We start from the raw sequence: 10,477 nt of genomic DNA, 5'->3' as shown, positions 1-10,477 counted from the left end.
GATCGAAACTTAAAATTTTTAGCATGGCAAAAGTGTCTTTCACTAAAAAGGCAAAATTAAACATAAAAAAGAAAAAAAAAAATACCAGAACCAACGTGGCATACTGATAAAAAGTTTGACTGGTAGAAGAAAACGAAAAAAGAGACAAGGAAGGTAGGTTTTGCGCACGGCTAGATTGCCCCCTCTTTCTTTCTTTTTTCTCTTTCCTTAATATTCTATTCCAGCTCTGGAAAAATCAAAAACTTTTTTTTTCCCTTTTTACACCATTTCTTTTCTTTTCTTCTTCTTCTTATTATTATTCCTTCCTATTACTTGTTCTCTCAACCCTCCCTTTCTCCTTCTCTTTCACGTATATATTGTATGTAATCTTTCATTACAAAATTTAAGGGGAAAATTCAAAACAACAAAAGCAAAAAGATTTTCCCCTTTAATTTGACTTTTCCTTCATATCCATTTTCACATCATTGCTTGGTTTCATCCACATTATTAAGGTACATCTTTTTCATTATTCCCTTCTTCTATTATTCCTCTCAACACAAACAAGGATAATATAAAAGAAATTGCACATCAATTAAATTTTAATTTGATTATATCAAATTACAAGTATGTTTATGGCTTTAGTTTTGATAATAATGCTTTCAAGTCGTCTAATACCTTTGTAGCATGCATAGACATTACATCTTTCCTTATTAATTAAATACCATAATAAACAATTGATCATATTTTGTCACCATCCATTGAATTTTGTTTCACCATTTTTGTTTTAGATTCTCAATGTTAGGCATTGGCATGAACTTGCTTTTTGTTGGCAAATATTATTTATCTATGTCTCATTTTTTTGTTTTGCTAATTTTGCTTCACACAGAGCTGAAAATGCCAATAAATGTTGCAAATGAATATCAAGATGAAGGGAGAGTCCATGAAATGAATGGGATTGCAAAGCCATTACCTTCTAAGAAAGCCATAACTACAAACAAGTCACCAAGGAGTCCCTTGAGTCCACAAAAACTTCATCACCGGACTTTTTCCGGTACAAAGTTTCCAATTCATGGGGTTGGTGTTTCCTCTTCGGAACATGTCTGGGATGGTGCTGATAATTCACCTTCAATAAGAAGTTGTGGATCTTTTGGTGATGAGCCTAGAATTGATTCTTTGTTATCTTCAACGGATAGTCCAAGAAAGGCAGACAAAGGATTACCAAATTTCGGCCTTTCAGTACTAACAAAATCCTTATCCAAGGTAAGGACTACTCCAGCTTCAAAGCCTCCTGCTGGAATTAAGAATGAGAGCGTTTTGAAGACACAAACTAGCATGAACAGATCAAAACCTCCTTTAACCACATCAGGTTCCAAAAATGGTGCTGATTTTTCGCCTCGATCATCGATATTGGATAAGCCTGAAATGGGACATGTTTTTCTAAAACAGGCAAGGGACTTTATGTCAGTAGGGGATAACCCACAGAAAGCGCTTGAAGCGGCTCTTCAAGCGTTGAGAATATTCGAGAAGGTTGCTAATGGAAAGAGAAGTTTAGATTTGGTTATGTGTTTACATGTTACAGCAGCAATATATTGCAGTTTGGGCCAATATGATAAGGCAATTCCAATAATTGAATGCTCAATTGAGATTCCTGTTGTTGAGGAAGGATTACAAAATGCCCTTGCTAAATTCTCTGGTTACATGCAACTGGGAGATACGTATGCTATGCTAGGCCAAATTAAGAATGCAATTATCTATTACTCTGAAGGGCTTGAACTACAGAAGCAGGTTTTGGGGGAAACAGATCCAAGAGTTGGTGAGACTTGTAGGTATGTTGCTGAAGCCAATGTTCAAGCATTTCAATTAGATGAAGCAGAGAGGCTATGCCAAATGGCTCTTGACATTCATAGGGAAAATGGTTCCCCCCAATCTCTCGAAGAAGCAGCCGATAGGAGGTTAATGGGACTTATATGCGAAACAAAGGGAAATCATGAAGCTGCACTGGAGCATCTTGTTTTAGCCAGCTTGGCAATGGTGGCAAATGGCCAAGAAGTAGAGGTGGCATCTGTTGATTGTAGCATTGGAGATACATTTATATCATTGGCTCGATATGATGAAGCCATCGTGGCATTCCAGAAAGCGCTGAAGGTCTTCAAAGCCAGCAAAGGAGAGAATCATCCTGCGGTCGCATCAGTCTATGTGCGGTTAGCTGAATTGTATAACAGGACTTGGAAGCTAAAGGAATCAAGGTTTTATTGCCAAAGCGCGCTTAGGATCTATGAGAATCCAGAAGCTGGTGTCCCGCCAGAGGACATTGCCATTGGTCTAACTAATGTCTCGGTTATCTACGAGTCGATGGGTGAGCCTGAAAAGGCACTTAACTTGCTCCACAAGGCACTTGTGATACTGAAGGATGTGCCTGGACAACAACGAACTATTGCAGGAATTGAAGCTCAAATTGGAGTTATCAACTATATGTTGGGGAGATATCAAGAATGCTATGATGCTATGGAGAATGCTATCTCGAAGCTTCGTGCCAGCGGAGATAAGAAATCAGCATACTTTGGCGTCGCTCTTAATCAAATGGGACTTGCTTGTGTGCAGCTTCATGCCTTGGAAGAGGCTGTAGAATTGTTTGAAGAAGCAAAGATTGTTCTGGAACAAGAGTATGGACCATATAACTCTGAAACTCTTGGAGTGTATAGCAATCTTGCTGGAGCATATGATGGACTTGGCAGGTATAATGTAAACACACCCCTTTGTTTTTCTTTTGCTACGTTAGCATCTTAACCATTGATTTAACAAAATTAGTTATATTAATTATTGTTAGAGATGACAACATCGCGCGAAGTTATATTCATTTTACAATGTTGTATATTACTAGTTCATAAAATCAAGTCATGTCACTAGTACTCAAAGTCCAATTTACAATGGCAAACTATGACTAAGGATGTTGACATTTCTTGACATGAGATGAAACTTTTGTAGCAAAAAAACATATTGGTCATGATATGGTTTTGATGTTTGATTTAGGGTGGATGATGCAATTGACATTCTGGATTACATAGTGGAGATGAGGGAATCAAAGCTTGGGACAGCAAATCCAGATGTTGTTGATGAGAAGAGAAGGTTGGATGAGTTGTTGAAGCAAACAGGGAGAGTTCGTACAAGAAAAGGAAGGTCACTTGATCAGCTTCTTGATGGAAATGTCCGTACTATGGGTGACCTTATTTTCCTCAATGCCTGATCTGTTGTTGTGTGATGAGAGATATGGAGGAAGAAGGGCCACTACTAGCTAGGACTCATGAAAAAACTTAATCCTTTCAAAAGGAAGCTATTCAATGTCAAAAGAAAATTGCTTTGTCACATCTTTGTAGAGTGGTTTTTAAATAAATTCTTATATTTTAAAAACCTTTTATAGCTGAATATATATATAGACTTGTAAATGTTGCTTTACTTTTTGGGGGATAAATTATTGCTTACAAGTTAATGTCATTCAGGTTGTGCTAACTGCTAATTATTAATATACAACAAACAATGTTGTTTGCACCAATTTTTCAATTGAAATTATATTATACCTTTATTTTATTTTTTACCTTGTGTATACTAAATATATAAACCAAATATCATTTCTTATTTTCAAATGGCTTAATGTGTCGGAGATTTTAAGATGCATAGGAATAACAATAAAGATTTGTGAGCATGGATACAGTAAAGATACTTGAATTAGATTTTCAGAAGTGTTATATAAATACTAAAATTTGTTATTAAATAAGTTACATATATATTCGTGTATATTTGCATGTGTCGTTCTATATAAATAACTGATCAATGACTAATTTTTATGTTCTTCCCATCCTGTAGCTTCAAATCGTCGGCGGCACCACCTCTCCAAGCGACGTTGCCTCGCCTTCTCTGTGCCGTGTTTTGCATCCAAAACCTCTTCCATTCCTTTAATTAGTCGTGTAAACTAAACATTCACTAAAACATCTACAATGCTTGATTTCCAAACTTATGGTTCCTCTAACATGGTCAAATCATCGTCCCATGCAACTCCATCTTCCACGCACGTGTCTCTTTCCTACTAATTTGAGCCTTATAGCCATCTTAGCAACTTGAAAAATGAAGCCACCAGAGACGGTACACACACACACACATATATATATTGAGAATAGATTTTTTATACAAAAATAATATAATTATTACCATTAGATAGATTAAATTTAATGGCCAAAATTAAACTTAATTTTTTAAAAAAAATCACGTGACACCAAACTCTGATAACCTAAAACCGATACAAACGTTTTCTATCATCGTAACACTATTCAATGATCACTACGCCATTCCTAATTCTTTTTCATTGCTTTTTCTCTTTTTAATTCTTGTTAGTGGTCATAAAGTATCCTAAGATCACTTTTTCTAAGACTCACACTCACTACTCATAAAGTATATTTGTCTGTTTCTATTCATATTCATTCAAAGTATAAAGAATTGTATGTGTCCTTTTTTATCCATAGTGTGAATGAATTTGATCCCAGTACGTGTATGTTTCTATATATTTTAATTTTTTTTAAAAGCGCTATACAATAAATTAATTTAGATAGCATTCAAATGATTTAAATGATATAGCAAATGAATTAAAAGAATGGATTCCAAAATGTAAAGATGAATTGAAATCGAAAGTTGGCATGGTCTTTAACATGACTCAAGATGGAAGAGAAGTTTACAAAAAGTATGCACATGCGGCTGGTTTTAGTATATGCAATTTAACTAAAATAAAAGATAAACAAAATGTTCGGTGGAAATATATTATTTGCTTAAAAGAAGATTTTGAAGTGGAAAAGAAAGTACGTAGTTCTAGCCGAATTAGTAGTTGATAAAAAAAGTTTATCGAAATATGGAAAAAGAGTATTGACAAGAGAAGGATGTATAACAAAGATTATTTTTAAGAGAAAGAAGGAAAATATGACGGTCAATTTCACATAGGTCGCAAAGATGTATTACTACTTCTAGAAAGAGACAATTTTTGAGATCAACAAGGGGTGTAAATAATGTTCATAAAATCTTATTGGTCCCATGGTAGCACGAATCCCCACACCTTCGTACTTGTACCAGTAAGTGTATTGGATCATCCAAGTAATATCTGAGTGACTCAGGGTCGATCCTACGAGAATTGTAGTTTGAAATAAGCTATGGTTATCTTGCAGGTCTTAGTCAGGCTGATCAGAAGATGATAGATAAATATTTGTGAGATTATTGGAATCAATAATAGGAATAGGATTATGAATTGGAGTTGCTTAGCCTTTTTGAATTAACTCTGGTATTACTGTCTTTGCTTGTGAATGATCTCTTCTATGGCAGGTTGTATGTGATCAACGCCATGGGCCGTGGTCATTGATCTCCTCTGCTACAGATTGAACGCCATTGGCCGTGGTCATCCAATCTGACGAACGGTGAAACTCTAGTAGTTCATTCTCTTGGCGATCCTACTTAAAATGCCACAGACAAGGTCGAATCTTCTAGATCAGAGGATGCTGCTTCTTTGGATTCTAGCCTATACCACGGAGACCCTAATCTCCCCGAAAATCGGCTGAACTGGTGTCTCGAGAAGTCCCCAACGAAGTCGTGGATTAACTGTCTGAGAGATGTATAAATATAACTGTTGGCTCATGCTTTTCAGTCACGTATTCACACGAACCCAAGTAGACGCGGGTATTTGTCAGGTACGTTCGTCTTAGTATGATGAACAGAGCTGATTGTCTGATCATCCTATTCACCATGTTGAAGATCGAATATACATCTTAGAAATAAATCAAACACGGACCGAAGAAGAAACAGTAATACTTTTATTAATTCATAGGACTCAGCAGGACTCCTCCCCTCAACCTAGGAGGTTTAGAAACTCATACTGATGTGAAAAACAAAGTGATACACGAAATTATGATGAATGATGGGCGAAGATCCCTAACAAAGTGTGATCTTCTACTTTAAATACTAAACTAATGACTAGTAAGGGTAAAACGGTCTTTTTAGTGCTAAAATCCACTTCTGGGGCCCACTTAGTGAGTGTTTGGGCTGAGCTTTGAAGAGATCCATGTGCTATGAGGTCTCTGGGGCGTGGAACGCCAGCTAGGGGGTCCTCTCTGGGCGTTTGGATGCTGGATTCTGCTCTGTGGGCGCTAGACGCCTGGAAGGGGGCAGGTAATTGGCGTTGAACGCCAGTTTTGGGCCTTCTAATCCGAAACAAAGTATGGACTATTATATATTGCTGAAAAGCTCTGGAAATCAGCTTTCCGTAGCCGTTGAGGGCATTCCATTTGGACTTATATAGCTCCAGAAAAGATCTTCCGAGTGAAAGGAGGTCAGATCCAGACAGCATCTGCAGTGCTTTCTCTGTCTCAGAATCAGACTTCTGCTCTAACTCCTCAATATCAGCCAGAAATTATTTGAAATTGTACAAAAACATAAAAACTCATAGTAGAATCCAAAAATGTGAATTTAACACTAAAACCTATAAAAACTCAATAAAAACTAAACAAAACATATTAAAAACTATATGAAAATAGTACCAAAAAACATAAAAAATATCCGCTCATCACTCCCTATGACAAAGCAAATACAGGAACTTTAAAATCTTACCAATTATTTAAAGAATATGTTGAAAATTACGATAATATAGGTTGCACACAAAGAAAACCCCAAAATTATTCAAAAGATTTGAAAATCTTGATCATAGATGCAAATACTCGAATATTTATTAACAATTTTAAAATTAGCATAAGATGAATCGTTCATTTTATTATGATTTTAAGCTTAACAAAAAAGAAAAGCTTAAGAATATATTCTATCAGCCATATTGATGCTCATTTTAAATGCATGCATACGGTCAGTAGATCTACAGAAAAAATTACAACTTGTGATAAATTGAGGATTAGAAATTGAGTCACAACTGACTAAAATAAAAGGTGATCTCCTCCCAAGTAAAAGGGACAAGTTAGATTCTTTTATTGGCATCAATATTTCTGAAAATATTGACATTCTTCTTTCTAAACATTCAAACATCAAAGGACATGAAAAACATATTAAAGGTAGTAAAAAATGGCAATTGAATAATAACAGAAGAAAAACAAGACTTGCAAGGCTTGTAAATAATATGCACATCATGATAGTCGAAATTGCACTTCCAAAACCTCCTCCTAAAATTGATAAGAAGTCTTATTATAAACATTAGTTGCTCTTTTTTAATGGCTTAGTTTGAATATTTGTTCGACATAAAATTAGAAATAATTAATTATAACCATGTTTAAAACCAACGCTAATTTACTTTTTGTTTTCTCCAGGAAAACTACATGTGTAAAGTATTGCATATGAGAAATGATTGCATGAGGGAGAAGAGAGGCATATATCCGCAAAAACTCTTGCATCGCAGAAGCTTCAAGACAAGAAGATGTGATATAGTGGAAGCATTGGGTGAGGATAATTTTATTGTGATTTAATTGGTACAATTTGTGTCGTAATTATTGTGAATTTGAGACTCATGCCACTTAATCTGTTTTTAATAACAATGTCAAAGGGGATAGATCACATGCCGTTGCTTTCTTTTTCTTGGTCAGGGTCAAACGTTTTAAGAACTATTCAAAAAATATGAGATAGTTATATCAGCATAATATACTTCTACTTCTATTACTTAATACAAACCACAAATTGTTAGAATTTTTATTCTAATTGTGGTCCAATTTGTTAATATAGAAATTAGTTTGGGTGGTATTGTAATTATTCATTATTATATTGACAGTTGGTCTGTTTTTTGATGGAAAAAACACGACTGTTCATCATAAACTTTATAAAATTTGGGTCCCCAATTCTGATCATAAGAACAAAAAAAATACACCATGATTCCATCTGACTCTCTGTGATTCAAGAATTGGAAGTTCCAAATTAAATCAAAGAATTTATTGGCAATGGCTGAAGGTACATAAATTACTGGTTTTATAAAGAAATCTAATATGTGGTATCAGAGCAAAATTGTCTCTACCTTGTCATTTCAAAATTTAATTACTGTGCATTATTTTGATAAATTATTTTCAAAACAAGAATGTATAGTATGAATTTTGAAATAAGTAAGAAAAACTATTGAAATTAAAGTTGACGTACCATAAGAAGAGGGAATAATAAATAATATTTCCAGAAGGAATCTTCTAAATTTGTGTGATAGTTGTTCTTCATAATAGTATAATTTTCCATGATTCCCATAAGTTTTCTTATTCTTGAATTAAAAAAAAAAGAGAGAGAAGAAGAAAGAGAAGACGGTGGAAGAGAGAAGTTGTTATATAATATTATATAACAAGTCGAGGTAGGAAGAGCCTCCGACACCTACTGATACTAGTTCTCAAGCCGAGGTAGCATTATACGAACGGTGGGAGAAATCCAACCGTTTAAGTATGATGTTCATTAAGTCTCGTATTTCAGCTAGTATCCGAGGTTCAATTCCTGATTGTAGGAATGTCAAGGATTATATGAAGGCTATTGATGAACAGTTTGAGTCTTCTAGTAAGGCACTTACAAGCACCCTAATGACACAATTGTCATCTATGAGGCTTACCGGCATAAGAGGTGTGCGTGAACACATCATGAGGTTGAGAGACATTGCAGCACAATTGAAAGCTTTAGAGGTTGAGATCTCTGACTCATTTCTGGTACATCTTATTCTGAATTCTCTTCCTTCCCAATACGGACCATTTAAGATTTTTTATAACACACATAATGAAAAATGGTCCATTAACGAATTACTGGTGATGTGTGTGCAAGAGGAAGGAAGGCTAATTCAGGAATTTGGTGAAAGTGCACTATTAGTGACAAATGAGGGTAGTAAAAAGCAAGCTCATAAGAAGAAAGAAAAGGGTATTGTATCCCATCCTATGAAGAAAGAAAGTGCACGGTGTTTCTTTTGTAAAAAGAAAGGACACATGAAGAAGGAGTGCCCAAAATTTAAAGTTTGGCTTGAAAAGAAAGGTACTAACCTTTGTGATCTTATTCCTTCAGTGTGTTTTGAATCTAATTTTGTTGAAATATATCATGACACTTGGTGGATTGATTCTGGTGCTGAAATTCATATTTCAAATACCATGCAGGGTTTCATAAGGAAAAGGAAACCTATAGGAAGTGAACTAAACATCTATATGGGCAATCGGATGCGTTCACGTGTGGAAGCTGTTGGAACATTTAGGCTTGTATTAAGTACTGGTTCTATTTTAGATTTAGAAAGAACCTTTTATATTCCAGATTTTTCTAAAAATTTGATTTCTTTATCTAAGCTTGTAAAACAAGGATTATGTATAAATTTTTATGATGATTCTGTTGACATTATTAAAAATTCTAATATTATTGGACGTGGTACTTTAATTGGTGATTTATTTAAAGTCCATTTAACTAATAATGTTCCATCTAATCTTATGGTTATGCATGGTAATGGTATGAATGAAAAATCCTCCATGTTATGGCACCGAAGGTTGGGACACATCTCCATTGAGAGAATAAAGAAATTAGTAAGTGATGGAGTTCTTGAAACTCTAGACTTTACTGATTTTGATACTTGTGTGGATTGCATTAAGGGAAAGCAAACCAAAAAGTCTCAAAAAGGTGCTAAGAGGAGTTCTGACATATTAGAAATAATTCACACTGACATATGTTGTCCTGATATGTCCTTAAGTGGTCAGAAATACTTCATCTCTTTTATTGATGATTATTCACGATATATGTATCTCTATATGCTTCATAATAAATATGAGGCATTGGACACTTTTAAAGTTTATAAAGCTGAAGTAGAGAAACAATGCGGAAAGAAAATTAAGATCGTGAGATCAGATAGAGGTGGAGAATTCTATGGGAGATATACTGGAAGTGGGCAAGCACCTGGTCCATTTGTAAAGTAGTATCTTCAAGAGCATGGTATTGTGGCACAATACACCATGCCTGGCACACCAGATCAAAATGGTGTAGCTGAAAGAAGAAATAGGACTTTGCTGGATATGGTGAGGAGTATGCTTAGCAACTCCAATCTTCCTTTATCCTTGTGGAGTGAAGCCCTTAAGACAGCTGCGTATATATTAAATAGAGTTCCAACAAAGGCAGTTCTGTGTTCAAGAATTAACATACTGAACTAGGAGAATCAATAACACTATTTGAATTCTAAGTTCCTATAGATGCCAATCATTCTGAACTTCAAGGGATAAAGTGAGGTGCCAAAACTATTCAAGAGGCAAAAAGCTACTAGTCTCACTCATCTGATTGGAACTAAGTTTCATTGATATTTTGGAATTTATAGTATATTCTCTTCTTTTTATCCCATTTGATTTTCAGTTGCTTGGGGACAAGCAACAATTTAAGTTTGGTGTTGTGATGAGCGGATAATTTATACGCTTTTTGGCATTGTTTTTACATAGTTTTTAGTATGATTTAGTTAGTTTTTAGTATATTTTTATTAGTTTTTAAATAAAATTCA

At 34.8% G+C, this 10,477-nt stretch overlaps 1 protein-coding gene across 1 annotated transcript; it reads left to right on the top strand.

Annotated features, from left to right (window-relative positions):
- On the top strand, positions 215–3,388 carry LOC107618838 (protein KINESIN LIGHT CHAIN-RELATED 1-like). Its single transcript, XM_016321013.2, has 3 exons — positions 215–491; positions 866–2,714; positions 3,010–3,388. The coding sequence occupies exons 2-3, from the start codon at positions 874–876 to the stop codon at positions 3,221–3,223; spliced, it is 2,055 nt and encodes a 684-aa protein (XP_016176499.2). The 5' UTR covers positions 215–491; positions 866–873; the 3' UTR covers positions 3,224–3,388.

The sequence above is a fragment of the Arachis ipaensis genome, chromosome B01 (assembly GCF_000816755.2).
Source record: "Arachis ipaensis cultivar K30076 chromosome B01, Araip1.1, whole genome shotgun sequence".
NCBI classification, from domain to species: domain Eukaryota; kingdom Viridiplantae; phylum Streptophyta; class Magnoliopsida; order Fabales; family Fabaceae; genus Arachis; species Arachis ipaensis.
Note: the sequence above shows the minus strand (reverse complement) of the source record. Positions and strands in the feature narration are given on the sequence as shown.